Source organism: Sprattus sprattus (assembly GCF_963457725.1).
Source record: "Sprattus sprattus genome assembly, chromosome: 5".
Classification (NCBI taxonomy): domain Eukaryota; kingdom Metazoa; phylum Chordata; class Actinopteri; order Clupeiformes; family Clupeidae; genus Sprattus; species Sprattus sprattus.
Genome location: NC_137924.1, coordinates 14,097,473 through 14,111,518, shown reverse-complemented (window position 1 = coordinate 14,111,518; position 14,046 = coordinate 14,097,473). Strand labels below are relative to the sequence as shown.

General features: G+C 45.7%; 1 protein-coding gene across 1 annotated transcript in view; it reads right to left on the bottom strand.

Moving 5' to 3' along the window:
- The window catches only part of LOC308365880 (coiled-coil domain-containing protein 148-like), a gene marked incomplete at its 3' end in the record, with an annotated part of 38,730 nt that extends 25,839 nt beyond the window's left edge, over positions 1–12,891 (bottom strand). Inside the window, exons 1-8 of the mRNA XM_080839496.1 lie at positions 12,813–12,891; positions 12,250–12,371; positions 9,046–9,149; positions 7,967–8,073; positions 6,691–6,836; positions 4,054–4,149; positions 3,680–3,861; positions 2,499–2,637 (exon numbers count right to left, since the gene is read on the bottom strand). Coding sequence (XP_080695622.1) covers positions 2,499–2,637; positions 3,680–3,861; positions 4,054–4,149; positions 6,691–6,836; positions 7,967–8,073; positions 9,046–9,149; positions 12,250–12,371; positions 12,813–12,867 — 951 coding nt within the window. The 5' untranslated portion in view covers positions 12,868–12,891. The remainder of the gene's footprint in view (positions 1–2,498; positions 2,638–3,679; positions 3,862–4,053; positions 4,150–6,690; positions 6,837–7,966; positions 8,074–9,045; positions 9,150–12,249; positions 12,372–12,812) is intronic.
- Positions 12,892–14,046: the final 1,155 nt, after the last annotated feature.

Genomic DNA, 14,046 nt, shown 5'->3' with positions numbered 1-14,046 from the left:
GGGGGGGGGGGGGGGGGGGATTCAGGCGTTTCCCAGTCACATGCACACTCAGTATCTGCACATCTGTGGAACGGCAGAGACTGGCGGAGACCAGCAGAGACTTGCTCCGCTCCGTGTGTCTTCCAGGGCAGCGGATGATACCGCACTCGCCCGCCACGGAACACGCTGGGCTGTGGATGTTGCCGTGTGCTTATGTTACTAGTGGTTGATGGATGGCTGTAAATGCTAATTGTAGGGTTTTTTTTTTTTGGGGGGGGGGGGGGGGGGGGTTGCTGTCAGAGCTTGGCGCAGGGTAACTCTCCCGACCCCCTCTCAATCCTCACATACACATGCTGACGCACTGTGGGTGCCTGCATTCCAGCTAAGGCTGATGTATTAGCACAAGCTAATTAAATGATAACTTAAAGGTCTACTCTATCTCTTCTCAAGCAGCCTTCCTTCTCTCTCTCCCTCTCTCTCCAACCCTCTCTCTTAAATCTCTCATTTATTCTCGAAACTCTCTGTTCTGTGTCCTCCTCTCCCTCTCCTCCCCCCCCCCCCCCCCCCCCCCCAACGCTGTCTAAACTGTCACAGTTGAAAGACTTGTGAATCAGAATGATTAATTTTGTATGTACATTCCATTAGTCTTGTTACTTATATATTCAAATGTATCTTATATTCATTATGTGTCTCTTAATTAGAAGTAGGTTGAAACTTAAAAGTTTCAGTGTCCTCCACGTCTCTCTGATAGGGGTAGTCGTGACACCTGCAAGGTCAAAGCAAGACTGTTATTCTATTATTTATTGTGGCGGTCTCCGTGTCAGTTTTGTGTTTAGACTGTTTCCTTGTCTAATTAAAAAAACGCGGGTGAATCTTCATGTGAAATTTCTCCCTTCGTACGCATCATTGTAAACAACAAATCCATTTTGTTTGTGTTATGAGAAAATTACCACTTACCACACTTCCAATTTCCACCTTCCAATCCCCCTCCTGCTCTCTCTCCCCCCCCCCATCTCTAGGGGAGTGTGATAGATTAGGAAATGGTGGTGGAGAGTGAGGTTGATGCTCGCCTCTGGCTCTCTGGGTTAATTTGGCCACGAGAGCAGCACCTAGCTAGAACTGATAGGGACGACAGATCTCAGAGCAAGTGCGGTTGCCATGGTCACTGTGGGAGGTGGATGCGGTAAGGGGTTGTGAGAGTGTGTGTGTGTGTGGGGGGGGGGGGGGGTGGTGGAGTGAAAAAGTGATGGTGGTGGTAGAGAGGGGAGAGAGAGCAATGTGACACTGCACATCCCACAGCCTACTGAGCACATCATTCAGCCAACTTCCCCTATACGCCACACCACTGCCCAGCTGCAGAGACACACACACAGGAGAATCACACCACCACAGGCTAGTGTTCAAGTTCAAGTATATAAAGCCGTTCAGTCTGGACCTACAGCAGGATAAGTTGACAAAAGTTACGAATGTAATGCAAAATGAAGTGGCTGTTTGCTGTTGCTGATCTTTGCTTTGTAGAATGCACAGTTTACACTTAAAAACAGCATATCCTTCTTTAGGTAAACAGACACTGCAGACTCATGTCATGAAATAGTTTAGCAATTCATTTCACAGGTACTTTGAAGACGTGGCTCATAGGCATAGTTAACGTTAGAAAGCAAGCTAGTCTCAATTGCTTACATAAGTGAAGTTAATATTAGCCTATGTTTAAAGCACACCATGGCTGGAATGGCATGCTAATCATTCATTGCTATAACTTAGCTTCAACAATCATGCAGTCATTTTATGTTAATTATACATCCATACATATTGTGTTTATGTAACACAACCAGGGCAAATGTACTTATATGTTGGAAATGATGTGAACCCTGGTAGTTGGCAAATCGAATTCTCTCAGGGTCAGAACAGCCACCTTTCAAAAGTATTACAGTATCATGTTAGTTGTAAAGTCCCCCCTACTTGATCAAACTAACTGTTTCACTTTTTTTATTAGCTCAAATGTTAAACTGAGAGCTGAATTTGTGTGCTGATCAGCTACAACGATTCTCCACTTTGTATGACCTGTTACGGTTATTTGGTAGCGTGTAGATTATTTGACTGGTTTTCTTCTTTTGGGACTGAACCTCTCTTACCTGACTCCGCTAACACTGCCTTTCACCTTGATACTGCCTTTAGCACCAGTTAGCCCTGCCAAAGCTAATCAGTGTGCCAAAAGCCCCTGACCATATGCTTTGGGGATGCCCAAAGAGACATGATCTAGCCCCGAAGTGACAAACAGAACCGGAAACGCAACTGGCCTTGTTACGCACTAGCTCACCCAGATTTGGCCCGATAGTGGAAATGCAGCTTATGTGTGTTTGTGTGTGTGTGTGTATGTGTGTGTGTGTGTGTGTGTGTGTATGTGTGTGTGTGTGTGTGTGTGTGTGTGTGTGTTTGTGTGTGTGTGTGTGTGTGTGTGTGTGTGTGTGTGTGTGTGTCTCCAATCAGACGGGACGAGAGCTGTGTGCGGCTGCACTGACCAGCTCTTGTCTGGGCACGTCGGGGTAGAGTCTCTGCAGCATGTCCATGTAGAGGTGGCGCTGGTTCCTCAGCTCAGGAGAGTACTGGCCCACGGTCAGCTGGAAGCGGAGGTGCTCCTCTGGTGGCCAGCCACAGTGCCTGGCAACGACAGAGAGAGAGAGAGAGAGAGAGAGAGAGAGAGAGAGAGAGAGAGAGAGAGAGAGAGAGGAGGTGGGAGATGGGGGAAAATAGAACTCCAGCTTCATTCACTCCATGCCAACACTGGGGTACAGCATACCAGCACACGCTCTATATAACACCATGAGTGATCAATTCACAAACGCCTGACTATCTCACTTCTAGGATTGAGAAGACTAAAGTCCATGGCATGTGTGTGTGTGTGTGTATGTGTGTTCAAACCAGTGTTCCTTAATATTCTGACGGTGCTGACATATTTTTATCAATTCACAAACGCCTGACTATCTCAATTCTAGGATTGAGAAGACTGAAGTCTATGGCATGTGTGTATGTGTGTGTATGTGTGTGTGTGTGTGTGTGTGTGTGTGTGTGTGTGTGTGTGTGTGTGTGTGTGTGTGTGTGTGTGTGTGTGTGTGTGTGTGTGTGTTCAAACCAGTGTTCCTTAATATTCTGACGGTGCTGACATATTTTTCTCCCTTCCCAGCATTTACAGTTCTAATTGCCTTGCCTTATCCAGAGTGGGCTGGGGTGAATATTAATGCCTGGCTCAGCTCGCATGTATCGATGCAATCAGCCCCCTGATGGGGCTCACTCTACCTGAGCACAGAGACCCGGAGCCTTGGCTATGGGCACCATGCTGAGTGTGCCATTTCCCCTCCTGTTCATACACATCTATCTCTCTATGTGTGTGTGTGTGTGTGTGTGTGTGTGTGTGTGTGTGTGTGTGTGTGTGTGTGCACATCTCATAATCTTTCCAATAGCACTATCTGGTGCCCTGTTTTCAAAAGCTAAGCCCATTTTAATTGGCATTTTCAAAGGAGAGGGGCAAAACACAGCGAGTGATAGAGACGCTGTGTGGCATCCGAGGTGACTATCAAACCATCAAAGGTGCAAAACATAAAAGTGTGCCTGCCTGCCTGCACGCCTGCCCGCCTGCACGTGTGCCCATCACTCTTCCTAGTGCGCCCTCATCCTTCCCGGCGTTCCACAATCCTATTTGTACCTGTCCAAGCCCTCCAGCCTTTGCTCCACGCTCAGCAGTCTCTCCTGGTATTTCAGTGACAGCGCGTGGAACGCGTGGATCAGGAAGGCGCTGAGCTCCGGGTAGGGACATTCGGAAGACAGGATCTCCTCCGGGACCTCCTGGAGATTAGCCGTGCCGTCTGAGCCCTCGCCGTGTGCCTCCTGAGTCGCATTGAGAACATGGGAGAAACGCGTGACAGAACGTATTAGAAAACCCTTTTTCCGCCGACACGACATGTCAGCCCCCCCTCAGCCGCCAGCGTTGGAGCGAGAGAGGTAGGGGGAGAGAGTGGGAGAGACAGAGGAGCGAGGAGAACTTCTCTGCCTGCTTTTCGCTTTGATCTGCATGCCCACCTCGATGCCTAGAGAAGCCAGGTCCTGCTCCAGAGCCAGGGATTCCGTTTGGAGCTTATCCTCCACAGCCTCCTGCTGCTCCTTCACAAAGCACACCTGAGCGAGAGACAGAGAGGGAGAGAGAGAGAGGGAGAGAGAGAGAGAGAGAGAGAGAGGATGGGAGAAAGAGAGAGGAGGCAGGGAGAGAGGGTGAGAGGGTGACTCATTCGCTCGCTCGCTTGTTCAGGCCTTGAGGGTCGGCCCACAGCAGAGATCCCATTTTAAGGTCAGACATGAAACACTTCAAAAACCCACTGCCATGTTTCTATTAAGGCTGTTCTTCTGTGAACAACCTCTTCACCCACCTTCCCATCCTTCCTCTCTTGCCTTCTTTCTCGCCCTCTCTCTTCCTCTCTGATCCCCTTCAGTATTCCTATGTCTTGCCAATATCTGATCATGTTTTTTTTTTTTTAAATCAAAGAAAAATGAAACTAGAAGTCTAGAAAATGTACACGGAGATAACATATTCCTCAGCCATGTTATCTTAAACCTCTCTTTTCCCCCCCTCAAGCTTATTTTCCAATTAATGTCATTTTTTTTCAAGCACTTCAAAACGTCACTCATGTTATTTGGATCAGTCCGTCCTCTGGCTTTTGTCAAATGACGCTTTTTTTTTCAGGGGGAACGCATTTGAAAGGACGAGATATTTATTTCTTAGCGAGTTCCTTTTAGAAAGATTCCAGGCACCGAAGGCTGGTGCCCTTCCCAACGTGCTCACTTCTTTTCTCATCACACGCTTGGTGCGTACCGAAAGAGATCTATAATCAGTGCATTTCACTGATGGCAGGTTATCTGCAGTCTCTCTCTTTCTCTCCCTCACTCATTCTCTGTCCTTCTCTCTCTCACTCTCTCTCTCACACACTCTTTTTCCCTCACTCTTACTCCCTCTCTCAATCCTTCTCTCTCTCACTCTCTCTCTCTCTCTCATACACACTCTTTTTCTCTCATTCTTTTTACTCCCTCTCTCAATCCTTCTCTCTCTCCTGCTCTCTCTCTCTCTCTCTCTCTCTTATACATACAAAAAGGTAGTGCTAGCCTTTTTTTTTTATTCACGCCACTCTAGGGAAAACAGCCATGTATTAAAAAAAGGCAGACATACGCAACTCCGAAACGGTTACGCACTCCTCTCAAGGACATTGCCTTTAAAACATATCACATAGAAGACAGCAGTGTGACAGATGCAGCCTGCACTCACTAATCTTTCCGCTTAAAAGCGACTCAGAAACCCATGGAGCCAGAGAGTCCGACCTTGACGGCAAATGGTTAAGATATCAGTGGTTAAAAGAGAGCAATTGGTTTTCTGCAGCCTTAAAGTAAAATGCGAGCAATGACTTTTAAGAGGACTGAGAAGTGAGTTCTCTCTCACACCCAGGGGCTCCTGGAGAAGCCATTTCCCCAGCATTTGCCCTGAAATACTGATTATTAAGGACAGTCATTGGACTGACTGACTGTGAGTAATAACTGTCTAGGTACAGTATGGTGATCTGGAAGTACCTTCCAGAGTGTCATGGCAACATTATTTTCACCCAGATAAAAATACAGAGGTATATTAAAATGTATTCAGGGTCTCTAAAAAAAATTCATAAGTATCCTCCAACAGAAAATGACAGGGTAGAAAAGAAGAGGGAGGAGAGAGAGACAGAGAGAAGAACAAGAGAGAGAAGAAAGAGAGAGAGAGAGAGAGAGAGAGAGAGAGCAAGATATGAGATGAGATGAATTATCTTGTCACCCTTTATCTAAGCTCTCTCAGACTTTGAATCTGTAATGTGCCGCCAACTGTTAACTCATCCAACCTCTTCCAACAGCTTCTCAAAAGTAGCACAGAGCAATTTTGCTGCAGCCCATTTTCAGAACGACTCTTCTGGCATGGTGAAAAAGGAAATGACAGGCCACCATTTCTCCTGACTGCATGGGGGCATCCTGAAATCACTGAGTGGAGCCACAGGTTGCTTGGGGACGGGGTGGCCAGGCTGGGCATGAGGGCGGTTGGTGGGGGCCCTTATCCCAGGTGGAGTGCCTCTGAGAGTGCCGGGGGCTGAGTGAAGCCCTGATGAAAGCGTGGCAGAGGGGAGCGATGGAGGCCGGCCAGAGCTTGACTCATGCAGGAGAGGACCAAGCGGCTGGCAGCCGATCCACTCAGCCCCCAGCGTGGCCCACTTTCAGCTGCATCCGGCCTCCTGCCTACCCACCTAATCTTCCCAGCCATTTTCTCCTCCTCTCTCCTCCACACGGAAAAAGCCTCAGGGAGCCAGAGAAGCAGGCCATTTTTATGAGCCTCCTCTGCTGAAGAGGATGGCAACACACACACCAGACCAACAAAGCTATGAACACACTGCAGCTCATGGGGGGCTGAGGCAGAACCCTTTGATTTATACCACTATGGATAGCATTGTGTAAGATATCTATCAGCTTTTTATTGTGGGTGTACAGCCCAGATCTGCTTGCTTAAAGAAACATCCATAGTGCAACAACTCCCTCAGGTAGACAGTAATTGGGAGGTGTGTGGCTCTCCTCTGTGGCAGACCTGGCTGACTCTGTAATGGGGCGAGAGAGGCCTGTAATGGGGGATGTTTCTGACCCAGGGGACTGGACTGTTACCTGCTGGAGGATGTGCTCCCACTCATTGTGCTGGGGTGCTGTCACATGTATTCTGTCCAGGCGGTACTGAAGGTCCTCTCTGAGCTGCAGCACCGGGTCCACAGTGGCCAACTGAAATGAACCCCTGTCTGCCTGCAAGAGCAACTCTGTTTGGGCACAGAGAGAGAGAGAGAGAGAGCATCAACATGATCACCCCTCTCTCACGCTAATATTTAATGTATTCGTGAAGAAACATCAAATCTTAGCAGTCAGAGCGGACATTCACAGCAGATATTCTGTCTAATTGTTTTCTTCTCTTTCCTTCTTTTTTTAAAGTTGCAAAAACGTAGAAGTAGATTTTTCTTCCATGTTCTTTTACTCAATTAGCTGCTGAATCCCTGGCTACATTCACTGCCATTGGAATGCATTTGCCTGCCCAGCACCCTACCTGATCAAGCTATAGACTAGTTTTGATATGGTCCCATCCGGGAGGATGCTAGCTTAGTCAATTAAGAAATCAAATACAACTACACATTTCCGCACCCAATCAATGACATTCTAAAATGTTCTTAAATGTATTTCAATTACATTTCGAACCCACAGAATGGTATTAAACGGCATTCAATTAACAATACTGCACTCTAAGGCCTGGCCCCCTTTTATTTAATTTCATGATGGCCTCTGCCTTATTTCCTGGCTGGACCTTTGATCTGAAAAATATGCTTAAAAGAAGTGCAAGCTGTGTTTGACAGAAGACCTAAAATATATATATATACATGTATAATATAAAAAAAATAATATAAGAAATATAAGTTGTGTGATAATTCTGAAAATAATCAAAGCTTTACAAGTAAGACTGTGAGACAGTGTCCCTTTTATGCCACTTCAGTAATTAGCCTACCGGTAAGTTACACATTTTAAATAATCACACAGCAAAATAACTTCGCCACCAAACTCCAAGAATGTCTGCAGACACCCACGCCTAGGCAACAGCATCACTGTACAGGCAGGACGCTCAAGTGTTTGCAACTTGTTACGTTTTCATTTTAATGAGCAATGCGGCTTCATTGTATCTCCTACATGGCTCACGATATCAACCTGTGACGGGATGCACAAAATGGTGCTTCAAACTTTTGACGAATCTGTGTATTCTGTGCATGTGGTGTTAATCAGCGTGAGGAGTTCTGTTAGATCTTATTAAACCGTTTTCATGTGTGGGCAGTGAGGGCGCTCTCACAGCAGTTGACACGGGACACTGATTAGCACTCCTGAGACAATGGAGAACCCTCAGACGTACTTTCAACCAACGTCTCAGCAATCACGCCTCCGTCATGTCCGCCGTCTCCACCGTCCTGTCGTCCCCGCTGTTCCAGAAAATTCTGAAGCTCTAATTCTGCCTTCTCTCTGAAAGTCACAAAAACACAAAGAACCATTGCCTTAAACTAACTCTGAGGACACCATGGTTTTGCTCAGCTCACTTGGAGACACGAAGAAACCATAGTGGTATGCCAGGTATGCCAATTTGAAAAAAATAAGTTATTTTTTTTATCGTGGTTATATCATCGTTGTAATGAAGGTGCTGGTTGACTCTGGCTGCACCCACTAGCTCTGCTGTCTGTGGTGCCTTTTCATTACCGGATCCCACGCATGTGTACACCATTAACCTTGGCTGCCTCAGACATACTCATTACCCCAGAGCTGGGGCTGCCCTTCTCACTTCACAACACATAACACCAGCGGGACACCAGTCTGATGGCCTTGCTTCATCACTGTGGAAGAGCACTGCAGACCAAAATGCTGCAGAAATGTCCCCTATAGCTACCTGGCTATACCCCCCCTCTGTCTATCTGTATATTTCTCTCCAACCTTTATACCATCTCTCCCATCTTTCCCCTCCATGGTTCACCTCCACTCTCTCCTATACCCACACGCTCTGAACATGCTTCCTTCACTCTCTCCCTAAGCAAGAGACGTAATACCTCCACCTCCACTCTCTCCTGTGGGAGAGCACTGCAAACCAAAATGCTGCAAAAATGTTCCCTAAAGCTACCTGGCTCCCCCTCCCCTCTGTCTATCTGTATATTACTCTCCAACCTTTATACCACCTCTCTCCCATCTTTCCCCTCCATGGTTCACCTCCACCTCCACTCTCTCCTCCTATACCCACACACTCATATCTGTCTCTAGTGCTCTGAACATGCTTCCTTTACTCTCTCCCTAAGCAAGAGACGTAATAAGGAGTCACACCCCCATCAATCATTTACATTGGTTTGGCTTGTTTGTCTTCCAATATCCCCTGGCATTTAGTTTTTAGGAGCCTGGGATGAAGAGAACGGTTTTAACAGGTGTATGGTGTTGGTGGTGGTGAGTTCTCACAGTGCTCTGGCCAGTCTCTGGTACTCTCTGGCCCACACCGGTCTGTGCTGGCGGAGCAAGCTGCCCTCTCTGCTCTCCTTGGCTGCCTGCTGAGTCCTCCTCACCTGCAAGAAAAACAACCCAGAACAGCCTGACTATTATATTCACTGAAAAGGCGGGCTGCTTTCAAGGAGCTGAAGACAACTCAATTGTACGAATTTTGTTGTTTAAAAGGCCAATTTACCCAAAAACACTTGGGACAGTAAAAGGTTTCTTAGTGCTTCTGTGTGGTATGACTAACACAGTGTGCCAAGTGTGTTGAGGCTTATACAGTTGAACTTCCCCATGTGACTTGAAATAGTATAGCGAGCAAATTGCTCTGCTGCGTAGTAGCTTAGCTTAATCTTAGTTTTGTAGTTAAATATGCACTGTTGGAGAATAGCACGACCATGTTACATGGGTCCAGAACAGCCTCAACATTACAAACACAGACATTAGTCCTTAGATAAAGCAAAAAGACTAATTATATTTCCTTACAAAGCAATATGGAAGACTGCAGCCACCTCAGCTAAGTGCTGACAGTAGTGGGAAGTCCATTGGGAAAATCCAAATGCATTTTGAACACTTTCAGTTGCAGATAGCTTTCAGAAGGGGTCTTTATTCCTTTCTGTCTGACGGTGCATGTTGAAGGGGAAATATTCTCCCTCCCTACTGTTGCACACACCATTACAGAGACAGCAGGCTGATAAAAGGAGCAAAAGAGAAACAGAGGAGGAGCCAGTCCTTCGGAGTGATGTCATGTTCGCAGATGTGTTGCTGCCCGATAAAGATCTGTTTGTGTGTGCCAGCAGCACGTCTCAGATGTTGCCACTGAGCCCTCCCTGTGCTAGAGTGCTAGTGGTAGGAACTCATCATTTGTGTTTCTGGGGTGAAAAGAGGTACTCCAAGGGCTGCCATTTCCATAAATCATTTTTGTGTGTAGCACTGCAGGGAGGTATTTAGGCAACCTTCAAAGCCGGACCTAAATGGGGCCACTGCTGCGAATGAGAACTTCATCTTTGTATTGTTTTTTCCGTTACCAGAGGGCAAGAAAAGTGAGTCAGGTTGAGCATGGTCTGGCTCAGTCTGAGCATGGATAGAAACAAGAGTTTTTTTAGTCTGTGAGAAGTGAGCCTTTTCATCATGGTGTCATTAACCACTTGAGTAGAAAACATACTCCCTGAATAAAAAAAGCAAAACAGATCATGGGGAAAACGATTATACTTGTTCAGTAGCAAGGGAAAAAAAGTATTACGACCTTTTCTGGCTTAGACGTTTAGATCATCTTGTAAAGGCAGAATGGCTTAGCGCTTTACACAGCTCTCTGGATACAGCCCATCCTTGCCTTTAATCAGATTGTGTCTGCACAGGTCACTGGCTCAGATAATTGTACACATCTCTCTTTGAAACAGTGCCCCAATTATACGACGAGGAATCCGCCTGGAGCAAATAAAAATCTCTTGTGTCATCCCTCTACTCGACGCTGGTATTGTGCACAGAACCATTTTAGGAGAAATATGCAATGATTTTATATTAGAATGGCACAGACATAATAATGGGACAAAGACTCGCTGTCTAAAAATCATAACCCATAATTTCAGCAAGCCAATACCAGGCTATTAATGTAGCTATAAACCTGGTGCATGACAAAGCACCCTCACACAAAACTGTATAGATGTATTGAGCCTCAAGTATTTCAGGTCACACCAGCATGGCCCAGACTACAGACTAAAACCTCCCTTTTCTCACCTCAAAACAGAGGAAAATATACTTTGTAAGAGATGACGCATGGAGCAATGCTCTCAAAAGTAAACAGAATACCACAGTTTGTCAATGTCATTACCCATTTTTCCCTTTGGGAAAACCTGGGAGATATAAACTGGAGATATGAACCTTTTTCTTTCTTTTATCTTCTCCTTTTCAGTATCCTCTATCCCATCCTGAAAGAAGGGAGTTTACACACACACACACACACACACACACACACACACACACACACACACACACACACACACACACACACACACACAGAGTACACAGGCTTTTTCAGAGAATGGAGAATTTCTCATTTCCAGCGTGCTGACCTCTTGGATCTTATCAGGATTCCTCTCCTGTGGGAGATTTAAAAGACTGCGTATCGAGGACCCTCCCACTCTTACTCGAGAGCGGATCTGATCATCTCCTGAGGCAACTCGCGGCCATTTATTCCCTCTCCCTCTGCTTTCACCGGCGGGGGAAGCGCACAGAAAAGCCTGCCTTTCAGCGGGGCAGGCATATGCAAACACAGGCTGCCTTATCTGGGCCATGCAGGGAGCTGAATTGGAGCGCGCTATGGGCGAGTCATAATGAGAGAGCAAAGCACCGCCGTCACCGTTTACCAATTAAAACACTGCAGGTCGACAAGCATAATCCCCACTGCCCTCAGGGTTAACTTTTCAAAGAGGCAGGATGCTGGGGGGATGGGGAAATATGAACTTCAAACAGCTTTTTATGGCTGGTGTGCTACTCAATTTATGAATATGGAGAGTCAGTGTACTGCTTCTATGGGTTTAGACCAAATTTGATTTTTTTGTTGTTGAGAAACCCCATGTGTTGCATAAGAGTTCTTGTTCTTGTTATATAATAGGGCAGGTCCTGCTAGGTCCCTGAGGAGCGTTGGGTGTGTGCGTGTTTGTGTGTGTGCGTGTGTTTGCGTGTGTGTGTGTTTGTGTGTGTGTGTGTGGGTTTGCATCTGCGATGATGTTTCATTGTCTGCCTGTGTTTAAAATCTGTCAGGTTGATTTTGTTTCACATTCATCACTGGCTTGCACCTCCTCCAGCTGGATGTTGCCCCATCACACTAATGGCTTCAAGAAGTAAAGCACTGCAGTGTGGACAACATCAGATGAGGAATGCGGACAGAACTGCAAACACAGACACCTGGCAAGTTTAAGTAAATAATTCCTCATTTGTTATGTCAGTTCTCTCCTGATTAGCCAAATAAATCTCATGAGAAATACATTTGCTTATCAGACCGATAACAAATGTGTCCCACTTCCCACTTAAGTGCTTCTTTTAACAAACGGATTCACTTATTTTTTATAACCATTACCCTGGGTACCTGGAAAACTATAGTGCAGTGTTGCTATTATAATAAAAGTAGTTGGCTTCAGACTGAATAATATGTTCTATTGCAACTAATTTTACCTTTTCCTCAATGTCTTGTGATGCAATCCGCTTGGTATCCAGCATAGCCTGAAGCTGTTCGTATTGAACTGGTTTATACTTTGAGCTTCCCAGTCCATCTCTCAAGCGCAGGGTCAGCTTTTCTGTGTCAACAACAGTTGACAGCAAACAAAATAGCATTAGTAATAAATGACATGAGCAGGCAGAATTATAGTGTCATAAACCGCTAGCAAGACAGTCAGGGCCTTTACAATCCCTGGTGGTGGTTTTCCTGCTGAAGATAAAGCAGTCCTTGGGTGGAAAGAGAGAAGGAACAGAGCCAATATAGTACAGGGGTTCAGCCTTGGGAGCACAGACTGGGTGTTGTCATAGTGGGAACATTAAGTGATGGGAGACAGTGGTTGCAGATTTAGTTCCCCTGTGCAACAAGGGGAGGCATGGAGAGTCAGATGCTGTTACATCAGAGTCTGGAAAAGCACAACCATCTCTGTGTAAGACATCCTCAATTGGGCTAATACTACTTACATCGGAATGTGCAGAGGAAATAAAAGGATAAGGGGAACAGTAGGTCTGATATGACTTACCCAAATCATCAGCTCTGTGGCTTGTTATGAAACCTCGCAGATCTCTCCCACTCATTGCTGTCTCATCTATTATTGGACATAGTGTGATTTAAAAGAAAGGATTCCAAACATGTAAAGATATCACTGAACGCCACCCAATTCTCAAAAAAGATTATCCTACTCCCTCAAAGTACTACTGAAAGGTCAAAAATGTCATCACAATCCTTTTTTGGCAGCTGCTTTAATCTGCTTACCTTTTAAGGATTACATTTTACAATTTACAAGTTAATGGAAGAAAGTGCTATCTCAAAATATTCACCCACAAACAGCACATTCAACACCAAAGTTGTGCCGGAAGGGATTACAGAAAGAACCTTTTAAACTAACATTGTCTTACTGAATCTCCAGGGCAAATTGGTGTCACTCTATGATCCCTGGTGATATCTCAAGGGCAGACTTATTGAAAACATGGCTGTCATTCTCATCTTCAGCGGAACTCCCTGTATTTAGAATAGAATAAAATAGAATAGACTTTATTTGTCTTTGTGCATTAGATACACAATGAAATGTGTTTGTGAAACCCCTAAAAGAAACAGTGCTTACATCCACATCCACCCTTCAACCACACTAAAGCACATTAAAGCATGCTTCCAACCCCATGCACAGGGAGATCATCAAGACATCATATATGGCTCAAAGTGAAAGTGCTGTTGTGCCTGGGTGGAGGGTAGGAGGATTGTGTGGTTATTAAGTTCTGTGATGGCCCTGGGGATGAAACTGTTCTGAAGTCTGGAGGTGCGGGCTGTAGTGGCCCGGTAGCGCCTGTCAGAGGGTAGCAGGGTGAAGAGATGTATCAATATTCAGTGAGTTTGTTACCAATTATCGTTATTATTTCACCTAGTATAACTCTTAGCACAGAGTGTGTATATTTTCCTAGCAGAACATTATCAAGCGCACCACTGACAGCGGGACATAACGACTCAGTCAGAGACTGACATGTCACAATCAATTGCACATGGGGGTAGAGGGGGCTGGCGAATGAACCAGCGGAAGCAAGAAATTAATTCTCTTGATGTTTGATTATCGTGTAGTGCTCTGAAATGTCTCCCCCTAGCACAGCACAGCTCACCCACAGCTCACCGCTCTCTCTATTGTATTACATTAGGCTAATAATTCCATGCAGATAAGTGAGCTAAAATGCATGAGAGAAAAATATTCTGTCTTTTTCCGGATGTCCACAAAACAATGTAGGCTA